At 35.0% G+C, this 13,895-nt stretch overlaps 7 protein-coding genes and 1 pseudogene across 8 annotated transcripts, besides 4 other annotated features; 3 read left to right on the top strand and 5 right to left on the bottom strand.

Annotated features, from left to right (window-relative positions):
- Window positions 1-9,196: part of a mobile genetic element that runs on past the window's edge.
- TVAGG3_0235310 (uncharacterized protein) lies at window positions 382-1,044 on the top strand (the record flags this gene model as incomplete). Its single annotated transcript, XM_051227480.1, has 1 exon — window positions 382-1,044. One exon carries the CDS (start codon window positions 382-384, stop codon window positions 1,042-1,044), a length of 663 nt encoding a protein of 220 aa, XP_051112466.1.
- TVAGG3_0235300 (organellar and viral DNA polymerase type B) lies at window positions 1,370-2,311 on the top strand (the record flags this gene model as incomplete). The annotated part of the gene is made up of 1 exon (XM_001316068.1): window positions 1,370-2,311. One exon carries the CDS (start codon window positions 1,370-1,372, stop codon window positions 2,309-2,311), a length of 942 nt encoding a protein of 313 aa, XP_001316103.1.
- On the bottom strand, window positions 2,760-3,635 carry TVAGG3_0235290 (protein of unknown function, DUF4106 family; the record flags this gene model as incomplete). The annotated part of the gene is made up of 1 exon (XM_001316069.1): window positions 2,760-3,635. One exon carries the CDS (start codon window positions 3,633-3,635, stop codon window positions 2,760-2,762), a length of 876 nt encoding a protein of 291 aa, XP_001316104.1.
- Window positions 3,672-4,016, top strand: TVAGG3_0235280 (uncharacterized protein; the record flags this gene model as incomplete). Its single annotated transcript, XM_001316070.2, has 1 exon — window positions 3,672-4,016. A coding segment is annotated over one exon (345 nt), but the record flags the coding sequence as incomplete, so codon positions are not given.
- TVAGG3_0235270 (uncharacterized protein) lies at window positions 4,138-4,557 on the bottom strand (the record flags this gene model as incomplete). The annotated part of the gene is made up of 1 exon (XM_051227479.1): window positions 4,138-4,557. The coding sequence occupies one exon, from the start codon at window positions 4,555-4,557 to the stop codon at window positions 4,138-4,140; it is 420 nt and encodes a 139-aa protein (XP_051112465.1).
- Window positions 4,594-5,828, bottom strand: TVAGG3_0235260 (annotated as a pseudogene). The gene has a single exon. A coding segment is annotated over exon 1 (1,235 nt).
- A 2-nt stretch (window positions 9,197-9,198) lies between the features above and the next one.
- TVAGG3_0235240 (protein of unknown function, DUF4106 family) lies at window positions 9,199-10,020 on the bottom strand (the record flags this gene model as incomplete). The annotated part of the gene is made up of 1 exon (XM_051227478.1): window positions 9,199-10,020. One exon carries the CDS (start codon window positions 10,018-10,020, stop codon window positions 9,199-9,201), a length of 822 nt encoding a protein of 273 aa, XP_051112464.1.
- A 1,972-nt stretch (window positions 10,021-11,992) lies between these two features.
- Window positions 11,993-12,447, bottom strand: TVAGG3_0235230 (protein of unknown function, DUF4106 family; the record flags this gene model as incomplete). The annotated part of the gene is made up of 1 exon (XM_051227477.1): window positions 11,993-12,447. A coding segment is annotated over one exon (455 nt), but the record flags the coding sequence as incomplete, so codon positions are not given.
- A 123-nt stretch (window positions 12,448-12,570) lies between these two features.
- Window positions 12,571-12,644: a mobile genetic element.
- A 330-nt stretch (window positions 12,645-12,974) lies between these two features.
- Window positions 12,975-13,234: a mobile genetic element.
- Window positions 13,235-13,566: 332 nt separating this feature from the next.
- Window positions 13,567-13,713: a mobile genetic element.
- Window positions 13,714-13,895: the final 182 nt, after the last annotated feature.

Below are 13,895 nucleotides of genomic sequence, written 5' to 3'. Positions count from 1 at the left end.
GGCTCGACCTCAAAAACAAGCATTTTGTGAAGAATATACCAACCCGCGGAAAACAGCGGGTTGCTTTTTATACAAAATTCACCCGTTGAATTTTCATGAATTTCCTTAAGACAGAAAAAAATATATTTTAGGCGACCAGGTCACTCGGTCACTCGGTCACTCGGTCAACTAACATCTTTTTGAAAAAGTGTGACAACATGACATTTTGACAACAACACAGGAAATAAACTTCTTCGTATATGTTTTGTCGAAACTTCTTCTTCGTATATGTTTTGTCAAACATGAAGGTATATGCTTTGTCGAAACTTTCACAAAAAAACATAAAAAATAAAGTTGGTTTTTTTAAAAAAATATTTTTTATTTTTATTGTAAGAACAGAAAATGACAGTCGAAGCAAAAACGTTCACGAACAAATCTAATGGCGAAACATTCACAAAAGGCACTTACAACGGTATTGAAGTCTTACGTAGAGACAAGGATGGTTATATAAATGCAACAAAGATGTGTCAGCAGTTTAGGAAAGACTTTAGAAGGTTGTTGGAAAATAAGTCCTGGGAAGAGTATTTTAAGGCATTTTGTGAAGAATATACCAACCCGCGGAAAACAGCGGGTTGCTTTTTATACAAAATTCATGCAGGAATTCCGGATGAAATCAAACAGGTTAGAGGAATGTATGTAGACCCAAGACTTGTAAACTATATAGCAATGTGGGCTTCACCAAAATATTGCATAGCAGTTGGAAAAATTATGGACTCCATAGACAAGAAAGTTCATGAGAAGTTAGATGAAGAAGAATTCGAAGATACAGTAGAGAATGCTAAACCTTTGTTCGAACAAGAAGTTAGAAAAATGCATGAAAAACAAATAGAACATGAACGTGAGATATGTTCTGGTTATAGAGACTCGCCATACGAACTAGACCAATGGGAACAAGAAGATTTAAAGAGAGAATTTAGAGAATATGAACTCGCTAAGATAGCATTTGAAGCTGCAGAAAAGAAGTTAAAAGTTTGGGGTTGTTTTGTACAAAAATATTGTGAGTAAATGAACCATTTATTTTTATTGAAATTTACACCAAAAATAATGTTTAGGTGAAGAGGTGAGATTTCACCTCTTTTTTCACCTGTTTTTTCACCTCATGAATTTTCATGATTTCATCGTAAATGTTTTGTCAAAACTTCTTCGTAATGAGCGTAAATGTTTTGTCGAAACTTCATCGTAATGAGCGTAAATGACCCAAAAATAATGTTTAGGTGAAGAGGTGAGATTTCACCTCTTTTTTCACCTGTTTTTTCACCTCATGAATTTTCCCGAAATAAAAAATAAAACTAACTTTATTTTTTTATTTTTTTTATTTTGTATAAAAGATATGATTTCAACAATCGGCACAACAACAGTTCAAACAACTACAGCACCAAACTCGTTAGTTATGAATCCAACATCTATGTTGGTAGAGATGAAAAACTTCATTCCTTCTTCATATACTTTCGAAACAAAAATCCAGAAGATAAAGCAGGAATTGTTAACAAGTAATTTAGACTGTAGTGCGAAAGATGAAACAAATGAACAGTATCTTTATGAAATGCAGGACATTATTGACCATTTACCTAAACTTCCTGAAATACAACAACAAAAACTCACTATTCCCGAATTTGACGAAATAGAAGTTAAAGTTACTGACTCAGTAGAAATAAAGAAGTTCATACGAAAGGTAAATTATGAATTCCTTGGTTTTCATTGCAACCATAAAGTTATGGACAAAGATTGCGACATGTTATATAAGAACATCTCTGACCTTTACAAATCCGAAGAATTTAAGACCTACGACAACTTTGTTTCATTAGTTGCAAAATGTGTTTGGGAAATAAGAGATAAAGATAGTAGGGGTAAGGTATGGAACGAACAAATAAGACCCGCTATGTTCGAGATGAAGAGAGCAATTGACGCCTTAGTTGTTTTAGCAGGTAAGGTTTCAGAATATAACGCAAAAATGAACCCGCAATGTTCAAAATGTAAAGCAGCAATGAGGAAATATAACTACTCAGTCAAAGAGATAGAAAGAATGCGAAACGACTATGCAGACTTAAAGAAAGAAGCAGAAAAGCCAGCAGAAGATAAAATGGATATGTTGACATTTCTTAATAAAAACTATCCAACAGCAGAAGATTTCCTTCTATCTGACGTCAAGAAGAAGTATAAAGAAACCTTCGGCATTGTTAAAACTTTTGACATACTGACAGAAGAAATAGAAGCTACGAAATTGTTTAGGATTTCAAATATACATCATACAATTCATGTAAAACGCTTATAAAATAACAGGTGAAAAAAGAGGTGAAAAAAGAGGTGAAATCTCACCTCTTCACCTAAAATATATTTTTATTGAATTCAGCAACAAAATTCTGAGTAAAATAATTTTTAGGGCTTGTGTCAAACCGTTGAGTTTTCACAAAATTTAAAAAATAACGTTTACCATGTGAAACGCTTATAAAATAACTGAGGTGAAAAAACAGGTGAAAAAAGAGGTGAAATCTCACCTCTTCACCTAAAATATATTTTTATTGAATTCAGCAACAAAATTCATGAATTTCCTCATATGCTTGCTTCCCTCGGAAAAACCGAGAGAAGAGATTCCGTATGAAAATCGTGAAGAACAGCGAGTAGGTAAGAAACCCCAGTCGCCAAAACTCTATGAAAATCGTGAAAAATAACAGAGTATTTTGACAACTTCAAACAAGTAGGGTAGATGCACTCTTTATTTTTCAAGCTTGACTTTTTACAATTTGAACTTTGTTTGCGTAGATATGAATTCTGAAAGAAGTATGAGGGTCTTGTATGACTTTGTACTTCTCCCATAGTTCATGTCTGTCAAACTTACCTGCCATGGACTCTTTCATAAGTTCCATGAAATCGTCTTCGGACAATCCGGGGAAAAGTATAATGTCAGTAAGTATTCTCTTTACATCCTTACTTAAACTCTTTGCTGTCTGTACACATATTACGACTGAGATGTTAAAGTGTCTGAGCTTCTTAAGAATTCGACACATATCTTGTTCTCTGTTCTTTAACAAAGGATGAGAAGCAAAGTCATCTAAGATAAGAAGACATCTATGAGGGTACGTTTTCCAATCGTAAGATTGCAATTTCTTCGAAATGTATTCTATCTCTTTCTGTTTGTTTCTGAAGTGTTTCTTCTCTAATATTCTCTGCATTTCCTCATTTGGGTCTTTAAACTTCGAATTTATATACTCATTTATAGCATTATACTTCAAAACTCTTCTTTGGTACTTCTTTATCCAATCTAACAACTCAGAGTCTTTTATACATACTAACTTAGACTTCTTTATAATATCTTTGAACGAATTGACGGTTTGGTCAAATTGACCAGAAGTACTACAAATGACAACTAACTCATAGAATGGGTTCTTCTCATCTAGTTCTTGTTGTTGTGCAGCCATTTTAAGATAAGTGAAAGTCTTACCCGACCCAGGTGGTGCAATTAGACCTGTTATACCATTCTGAGCAAATAAGAACTTGTCATGTATAGGCTTTATCTGAGCATTTTCTAACTTCCTCTTGTTCTTGTTTAAAACATTCTCAAATTTCTTGTCAATGTCAGCAAACTTTTTTTCTAACATATTTTTAGAAAAATTAAAAATTTTATCTTTTAGAAAATGTCTAGTGATTTCGCTATCTATATTCGAGACAAGCTTTTCGACAGCAAAACATCTGTAGACCATAAAATCTTACATAGTGTAAACAAGAAAGGTGAATTTGTTCTAAAGTTCTGTTTCTGGGAATATGACAAGAACCATAAAACATTAGGCAGAGAAGTCTTTAAGTTTGTCAATGACAGACTTGTTGACAGAGATGACGCCTCTTGGAAAGATGAAGTCCAACAAAAGTTCTTAGAATGCAAAGAAGACACATGCGCTGTTCTTGAAGATGAAATAGAAAACAGAATAGAAGAGCTATTAAAGGACAAAGAACTTTTACATAAATATGGTTGCGCCAAATTTGACATAACTCCACCAGAGAAGAAGAAGAAGAGAGAAAAGAAAGAAAAGAAAGTAGAAGAAGAGAAGAAAGAACCTGAACCAGAGAAAAAGAAATTTGACATGTAAAAATAAAATTTTATTTTTAGAACATTTCTGGGTCAATGTCAATGTTCTCTTCCTCTTTAGGAGTAAACACTGGCTTAGACTCTAAAATCTTTTTACCCAATTTACCTTGAACTTCTACAACTTTAGACTCATAATATTCATAGTCGTCTGCTTTCTTTGGTTCATAAGGTATAACAAGTTTGTATGCTTTGCCTTCTTTAAGGTTTGAGAACCTTCTGTCAAAATTTTCTTTGACTGCTAACAAACCTTCTATGTCTAAGTCTTCAAATTTCGCACCATTTTTAGTCACAATAGCAAACTTAACTGGTTCGATGTTCCAAACTTTGCTGAATGAAGACTTTTCAAAATGGTAGAAGTAAACATTCAAATATGTGAATGGGTCTAGTTCTTCTTTAAGTCCTGACATGTACTTGTTTACTGAGATGAATTTTGCCATCTTTTCTATCGGATAAAAAAATATTTTTTTTTAAATTTACTCATAAAAATTTTTCTTTGTATATACGCCGTTCTGAACATCTAAAAGATTTTTGACATTTGCCAAGAACGTACGTTTAGACGCTGCCATATAACCATACTCTTGACAATACTGTTTATACGAATCGTACAATGACCTTTCATCTAAACACTCAAAGTCAGTTTCATCTATGAACAGTTCATATACACTCTTGTTTGCTTCTAACAATGTTTGTCTTTCTTCGGTATGTGGAATTTGTCTTGGATTGAACTTTGAAATATCTAATGTCATAAAATATGAGAACAAGTGGTTGTAAAAGTCAGATGTCAAAGTTTCTGCTAAGTCGTCAAAATATTCTGTATCTTGCATATGAGAATCTGACGTTCTGACAACTACATATCTTCTGTCAGAACTTTCTAACTTCATCGGAACAGCATTGTTTGAAACCATAATGAAGTTTGCAACATTCTCACAAACTCTTTGGTCTTTATACTTTCTTTCAACAACTCCAACTTTGTCTGTTATAAGACTCTTCAAAGCATCTGAGTTCAAAACTTTTGTTGTATCTATACTTTGAAGTTCGTTACATACTATAAGTTTCATATTCTCTATTGAGGAGTTAAATTTACCGCAGATGTTTTCTAAGTTTGTCATATTCGGATTCGAATAACCTTCTAACAGTTTGCACAAAATATCTGTAAAGAAAGTATTCTTACCAGTTCCTTGTTTTCCAATTATAATGAGAGCAGTTTCATTTTTAGCACTTGGATGTTGTAAGATGTTTGCAAACCAACATAAGATATACTCATAAACCTTTTCGTTTCCATTGCATATAATTTCTTTGACATGGTCTAACCAAGCTTCTATAATATTTTCTTCCATTCTACTTGTTCGTATTTATATCCAGTGAAGATAGAATAGAAGTTTGGAGAAGGTGTATAGAACTTTATACCTCGAACTGAAAAATCTTCAAGTTTTGACAATAAGATATCCCAAGCATCTAACATCTTCATTCCAACTTGTACGACTTTTATTTTCTTAAGTTTCTGTCTACATTCTTGTTCTGAAACTATTGTTGCTCTTGGTTTGTTAAAGACAACATCCCATTCTTTCATGACATAACATTCTGGGGCAGAGTCAACATAAATGACTAAACGTTTCAAATTCTCGACTGCTTTGTTATAGTCTCTAAATGGACACATATTTCTGAATGCTTGGAAGTCATAAAAATCTGAAACATCTATTCTGTACATTTTTATAAAAATAAAAAAAATATTATTTTTATTCTTGACTTTGTTGTTCCATTTGTTGCATTGTTGTTCTTGAGCTATTTGTTGTTGAAGTTGTTCTTGTAATACAATACTTTCACCGGTTGCATCTTCCAATTCGAAACTTTCTGCCGTCATTGACAAATACATAGGACATAAAGTTTTACAGGAACAAAGTTTGCGTCAACTAATGTCAACGTTATACTTGCCAATGTGTTTGAGTTCACTAAGTTGAAAATTCTGCATTCGAATGAAACAATAGGCAAACCAGCAGAGAAAGTATTGTTTATACGCATAAGTATCTTTTGGTCTAATAGTTTCTGTCGACATTCGAATAACACTTTGAACCTAAGTTTGAAACAATATATAAAATAGGTGTACTTAAAGTCAATTGGAATAGACATTCCTTGTATGACACCTTTTCCTGTTATAGGAAACTGTTGGTAGTAAAACCAGAAATAAGTTTTGTATTATAGCTCATATTGTTTATAGTAAACTCAGTCGGACATCCAAACATAATTGAAACCTGCTCTAGTTGCAGCACATGTTACACTCGTACGTAAAGTATTAAATAAGTCAACAAAACCTGTTGGTGGTATATCTGAGTAAGTATCTTCAAAGGAGTATTTTTTACCATTCACAACAATAAAATCTTCTGGTGTCAAAAGAGCAAACAGGCTTTAGTCGTCATTGTGTTTAAGGTTAGTTTACAATATCGTCCTGAGGACTTTGTAAGTTTGTTTTATAGAATTATATGACTCAGGGTTTTTAGTCGTAATAGTATAAACCACTATGTCTTCTGCCATTTACTTAGCAAATAAATTTTAATGAAATGTTGTGGTCGTCAAATATTTTTATGACGTCTGGGAAACTATACTTTAAGTTCAACGTTTCACCTCCTTTCATAACGTATATCTTGTCAATGACATTATATGAAACACCACAGCAACTAATGTCGGGTTCTATTTCTTTGATGTTTATATCGTCTGCCTCTGTCAAAAGTTTCAATTAGTTCTTTCAAAATTTCATGAGGTGCGATGACATATGAGTTCACTTTTACAGGGTTGTGCTCAACCAAGTTTAACATTATACCAAAGCTTGACAATCTTCTCTGAGTTTTAAGTTTGTTTTAAGTTGTTGGTAGTCGTTTCGAATATCTGCAACAGAACTTAAGTCTCTGCTAACTTCAGGGTATGTTGGTTGTTCTTTTTACAGGAACAATTGTTATACCATCTTGGTCTTCGTATGGTTTCCCCATTTCAACATCTCTTTCTTTGACATTGACAATAACACTTTGACTGTTTGTTTGAGTTGGTGAATTAAACTTCACATCTGCACCGCATTAAACCTTTTGAAACACTTACGTTCTATTTTTTCGGAAATGACATTTTACTTTAGAAAAAAGATGGACGTATTTGAGTATCTCTTCGAATTGAAGCAAAACAAAGTTTATACTCACAAACAATACAAGTTCATTGATAGAATAGTTCTTTATACAAACAATGGAAAATGTTATAGAATAGCAGTCTTTGCTGAACCAAAATGTTTTCATAAAGCAAAGAAAGTTGGTATAACTGAAATGGTGAAAGTTCTTGAAGCAGACAAAAATATAACTTCAAAACTGACCGATATTTCTAAAGGTAAGTTTATAATACAATACTATGTCAAAACTGGCGTACTGTCAATATTTGACGGAGAGAAGTCAGTTCAGAACAACTTACTGACCTGCTGCCAAAATCTGCTCGATGGAAGCTGTCGTTATACCAATCTGAGGAGCCCCAGCAGGTTTCATCGAACGAATCTTCAAAAGAGCATCTTCCGTGAAAAGTGCTATTGGTTTTTGTAACTTCTTTGCTTTCAATTCATCTGGACCGTCTCTGTCACCAGTATATTGTATTTGAACTGTACAACAGTTGAAATACCACCATAAAGTCTTCTGAGTCAGCAAATGGAATGCCAAGCCAAAAGTTTGAACGGTCTCCATTTGTATATTGAGTTTTTTGAGCTCCTGTATGAGTCCATACTTTCACATATGGCATAATAGAACTTTGCATTTCAGGGTTAATGGTTGTTGTGAAGTTGTTGTTAAAGTTCATAGCATCTAATGTCAAGTTGTATGACCTCATATCCTCAACTGTAGAATATTCTTCTCTTGGATAGTATTTGCCATCTTATGTTTATATGATATTTAATACCAGGGTTGTAGAAGCAAGAATAGTCATTTATAGTTCGTCTGAACAGTACAAACAGAGTATCTGCATGTTTCATTGCAGTTGTTAAAGCAATATCTGTTCTTGCACCTGGGTCAGCACTTTGGTTTCCAACTTCACCTGCAAAGTCTTTGACGATATTTGGTGATAGGGAACATAAGTGGAACTGCATATATATTTGGCAGCTAAAGCATTTGAAATATCTGGGGTCCAACATATAGACTGCAAGTCTGCTTTCTATCTTCTTGCATTCAAATTTTTCGCATGTGAACTTAACTGGGTCCCAAGCAGTTCCAGCAGCATTGAAATAATAGTTTACTTCAGTGTTGAGGTTTGAGAAACCAAAGTCTAAGTCAACTTTGTCTTTGCAAAATTCGGCGAATGACGTTTTATTTGTTCCCGTTACGTCTGTAAGAGTGAATGGGTCTTGTGTTGGTGCAATGACTAAGTTATTTTTGCTTGGAGTAAGTTCAATAGAAATTTTTCCTGCCCAGTTTGGCAAGTATCTTAAAAACCTGAAGATGAGGAAAGATGACAAAGGAACTCTAAGTTTCAGTTTTACTTTGGTTACTGCTGCTGCAGTTTGTCCAGAAAGGTTAACATAAACTCCTGGAACGTTAGGGTCAAGTCTTCTTATTTTCTCAATATTGCATACTGGTCTGTTTGTTCTCTAGCTTGTGGTTGTACTGAGTTTCTCAAAGCGAACCATTCATAGTTTGCCCATGTTACTGTTTGAACTAAGTCAGAGTTAGAATATATCTTATATCCCATGAAAACTTCTGGAGCATATTGGTATCCGACATAGAAAATTCCATTGCAACCTTTCTTGTCAGACAACTTGGCAGAAGGTTTTATTTCAATGTCTTGTTCCACGTATAAGAAAGAGTTGTCAATAGAAATTATATGAAACCTGTCGCAAGCAATATCTACTGTTGTTGAAGAACCTTCTCCAAACTCACCTACGTTTCCATAAGAAACAGCAGTTGTATATTCGTAAGTTCCAGGAACTATTTCTGACCTTCTAATGGCATTGTCGCATTCGTTATACCATTCGGAAACATTTCCATTCATGGCATCCAAAACTGTTGGCGTTATATTCTGAGCGGCGTACATTTCATATGAGTAAAAATATAGAATAGTTGGATTTATATGTCATAATAGAACCCACGTGGACCAAGCTTTACTTTCTTCCTGACTGAGTTTTTAACTCTTCTTTTTCCTTCATTGCCCTCTGCTTCAAGTTGTTGCATCTTTGCATTATGTTCATCTAGTATGTTGCAAATTTCCCATGTCCTTTTTGCCTTTTGGCTCTGGTCGCCCATCTCAGGTAACCTATATCCTAGAAAGAGTTTGTCATAGTCTGTATTTGAGTCTTCGCGTATTGTTTGCATGACTCTGTCCTGAGTTTCCGGTTCAAGCTCTTCAAACAGTGCCTGTCCATATGGAATATGCTCGTTTCCAAATATATGTTTTTGTAGCCATTCTGGTTTTCTTTCCATGTTACCAACTATATCTTTTGTGAATGGGAAAGCTTTTACCCAATCTTTCAGTCTTGCGTCGTTTATTTCTGTAGTTGGTTTTATTTTGTCAAGGAACATGTTTTTCAATACTAACATTTCATTTGGTACTGTCCATTTGAGTTTTCTTAAATATTCATCCCTTCTCGGTTCATTGTCTGCAAAGTAAGTTTTTATGACATTTTGTAAACTTTCGTTTGCAAGGTCATGTACAATAGGTTCTCTTCCTTCTCCCTCCCTAACTTTCTTTCTAAACTCTTCACCAAATATACCATCTCTATGGTTCTGTGTAGTTCTTTGAGATAAATGTTCTAGAACGTCAGGTGTTATATTTCCATCAGCCATGTTCATTTCATACTGGTCCAAAATATCTGCATGTTTCATATCTTTCAATGGCATTAAAGCCGCGCTTAAAATACCAGCTATATCTGGTTCACCATTCACTTCCATTGCGTCTACAACTTCTTGGAATTGTGGTTGTAAGTTTATGAACCACCTATCCGGATTAGCTTTATGACCCCATCTCATTGTAGTTCCATCGTCTGCAGAAACAAAAGTAGGTTTGTTTCCATCTTGGCTAGGTTCTGAATGAACTTTAAACAATGTTTCATTTCTATATGTTTTCTTGAAATTTAACCTTTTATTTTCACCGAGTTCATCCAAAGATTGAACGTTAATGCTCGTAAGTAAAAAGGGTTGTTGTATTTGTGTACATTTTCTTTCAGTGCTTCCATTCTATGCCGAATATTTTCATCTGGTGTTGGAGTCTTTTGTATGTCGGCAAACATTTTTCGATATTCTTCTACTATGTCAGCCGAATTTTTTTTAGACTCTTGGAAATATTCCTATTCTCCGCATACTCTTGTTGAGGGTCAAGATTTTTCGGCTGTTCCAAATCTTCATCTAGTTCTGTGAAGTTAGTTTCCAAAGGAGTGACTTGTTCGTTTCCTTCAGGCTCTTCTAGCTGTTGTTGCTGAACTATTCTTCCATGTCTGGTTGTATCTGAACTAGTTCTTCCTGTGGAGTTTCTTGTACCTCATCTGCTGGCATTTCATATATTCCGAGACCGTTTTCAACAATTTCCCTATCTACGTCATCCGCATTCATAAGCTTTTGTTCTTTCGTTCCGTCTCTATTTTTTACGCGTTTCATGACGAAAGTTGAATTGTCATTTAGCTCTGACATCAAATATCTCGGAGTAAATTCATCCATGTCATTTGGATGATATGCTATTAAATCATATCCCTTAGCGAGCTTGTATTTTCCAGGTTTGAGATTATATCCGTTTTGGTGCTGAGCCATAAAGCTAAATAGGTTCGGGTCAGTATTTCCATCCTTGAACTTTCCAATAGCTTCTCTTATATCTGTCACTAAAGTCAACAGTATCTGGGAAACCACACTCTTCTTTAAGCATTTTTAAGAATTCTTGGTTTCCTTGTTCTCTACTTCTTTTATGTCCTTGCTCTGTTTGTGGTTGTTGTTGTGCAGGGTTTTGAACTGTTGGTTGCTGTGCTGGTTGTTGTGTTGGTTTTGTGCTGGTTGTGGAGGTGGTTGTTGTGCTGGTTGTTGTGTTGGTTGTTGTGTTGGTTGTTGTGTTGGTTGTTGTGTTGGTTTTGGTGCATGCCTGTGTCTGTGTCCATGTGACGATGTAAATGTTCTAGGTAGTCCTGGTGCAGGTGCTTCTCTTGGAGGGTTTGGTGGTATATAAGTTCCACCAGCTGGCACATATGTTCCATCTGCAGCGTAATGTCCTACCTGACTTTTCGTTCTTAAGAAAGCATTTACTAGGTCTGTTTTGGTCTGTTGTAACTCTTTTTCTTGACTTTTCACAACAGTTGCTCTAACGGCGTCATAGGCACTTTGAACTGCCTGTCTCGTTGCTGCATCTGTTATTTTCGTCATATTTTGTGCTACTTCTTTTAACTCTTTGTCGAAACCTTCAGACTTCAGTTTCTTTCCAGATGAGAAGTCGTTCACTTGTTTCACCTTACTATGAAGAGCTTCGAAAGCGTTCTTAAAGTCAGCATTTGTTAAAGCTTCATTTGAACTATCTTCATCCGCTTGTATTTTTGTCCTTATTGACCCTATGAGTTGGGCTGCTTTAGCGTTGGCTTGGGCATCTAACCAGTCATTGTTAGCTTTTATATATTCTGCGCTTTTCATTGCCTTTTGCATAGCCGCGTCGTTATTTTTACTTTCTTGTGCTAAGTTTTCATACTGTACGGTTTGGTTTTGCAACTGTAAAAGTTTTTCTGCCTTTACATTTGCTTCAACTTCTTTTTTATACTCATCGCTATCCATATATGTCTTCAGGGCTTTTTGTTTTATCTCTTCATCTTTCAGTATTTTATATTGAGTAGTATGGTTTTTCAAATTTATGACATCTTGTTCCATTTTTGCTACTTCTGCTGCTTTTTCTGACACTTTTTTCGCATATTCCTCTGTACTTAGTTCTTTCAGTTGTTCTTCTTTCTTCTTTTTCTCTACGTTTAACTCATTGAGTTTCTTTGTGTGTCTGTCATATTCTAGTTTCTTTTCGTTTTCACTTATTTGCTTCTGTATGTCTATGTTTGACTTTTTGACATCTGTTATTTGATTTTTGAGTGAACTCAAATTCATTTGACTTTGAGGGTTATAGGCTGTTCCGTCTGCAGCTCCACCATAGCCTGCCATTTTCGCTAAAAGTGCCGCTCTTAAACCTCCACTCTGTGCACCAACAACTCGGTTTAAAAGCATAGGATTGCTTGACATTTGTTGCAACATAGTGGGGTCATTCAGCATTTGTTGTTGCAACTGTTGTTGTGGTGTCAGTCTTACTATTGGATGTTTCAATGCTCTCTTCCTCTTACGTATATTCTTACGTAGCTTACGTGGCATTTTAAGTGAAGTTAAAAAGCGGTTTTATACTAAACATCTTCGGGGCTAGAGGGCACGTAGTGCCTGGAAGCCCCAATACCTTTTTTTTTTTTTTTTTTTTTAATTAAAATTGAATTCCTCTTAAAATTTAATCCATACGTTAATTTTTAATTTGCTCGGCGAATGCCGAGCTTCCCTACTTCTCTTGTCATTCCTTCAAAAACTCTAATCTCATCGCACTTACAAACATCATGATTTGATGTATTGTCGAGAAATCTTAGACTTGTTTGTCATTTGATTATAGCATTTGAAAGTCATCTCGAAAATCGATTAACAAGACAATTTCCCAAACATCTACATACAAGTAGATGATGGTAAACCCATTAGAGTTGTTTTGCTATGATTCCTCCAATCTTATGATGAGAAAAATCATATCAAAACAGCTCTAATCGAACATTCTACACAGCTTAGCATCCAGCTAGTTCCAAGTAATGCGATTACAACATCAACGGCTAAAGCCTTTCAGAGTCCTTTAATCATTTCTTCTCATCTCAATGTGAAGTGGCCCCAAACGAACTACAAGCTGACGTTACAACGCATTACAACCCGGTTAATACGAGCATATACATTAGAGCTGCTTTGTTATGATCTCCCTCATCAATTGATGAGAGATCTCATTATGAAGCAGCTCCAATCGAACTAAAAACCTACATACAAATGAGTGAAAACAAACTCATTAGAGTTGTGTTGCTTTGATTTCTCTCATCAGAAGATGAGAGATACCAGAACAAAACAACTCTAATCAAACTTTCTACACAACTCAGCACAGTATCAATGCAAAGTAATGCGTCTGTATCGTTAACAAGCAAAGTTGTTTCGGGTCCTTCCATTTTGGAAGAATTCGGAACAACTTTGCGAATTGATAGTGTAAACCCATATACATGAAAGCGTGCATGCATAAAGACAGGTATTGTCAGCAATGACTACCTGCCCAGCTATGAGTGATCAGAGAATTACTATCTCAGGCTTTTTGAGAACGTTTCAGCCAGGACCCTCGTATGTTGACTGTGAGAAAGGCATCCTTTATCTGAAATAGATGCTTTTCCAACAATCAAATTCGAAGATCTTCGACGTTGTTGTAAAAAGAGAAGGAGAAGGAAAGAAGAGGAAGGAGAGGAAGAAGGAAAGGAAAAGAAGAAGAAAAAAGGAAAAAAAGAAGGACATATTAAATATAATGCGCACTTAATAGTGCCAAGGCGGCGGAGCCGCCGAGGCGCGATTTTGTTGACCCTATATTACCGCACGGCAATGTTTTTCTCGATTTTGTACAGCCCTATAGTTTCAACATAAATACCGCAATATTACTTAAGATTTTATAATGAAAAATTTTTAGCTTGTTTTAAGGGTTTTTTTATTAGGCTTTTACTTGGTATTAACAAGGTATAATGAATTTAGTGTAAAATCTAAGT

This window comes from Trichomonas vaginalis, chromosome IV, assembly GCF_026262505.1.
Source record: "Trichomonas vaginalis G3 chromosome IV, whole genome shotgun sequence".
Classification (NCBI taxonomy): Eukaryota; Parabasalia; order Trichomonadida; family Trichomonadidae; genus Trichomonas; species Trichomonas vaginalis.
Note: the sequence above shows the minus strand (reverse complement) of the source record. Positions and strands in the feature narration are given on the sequence as shown.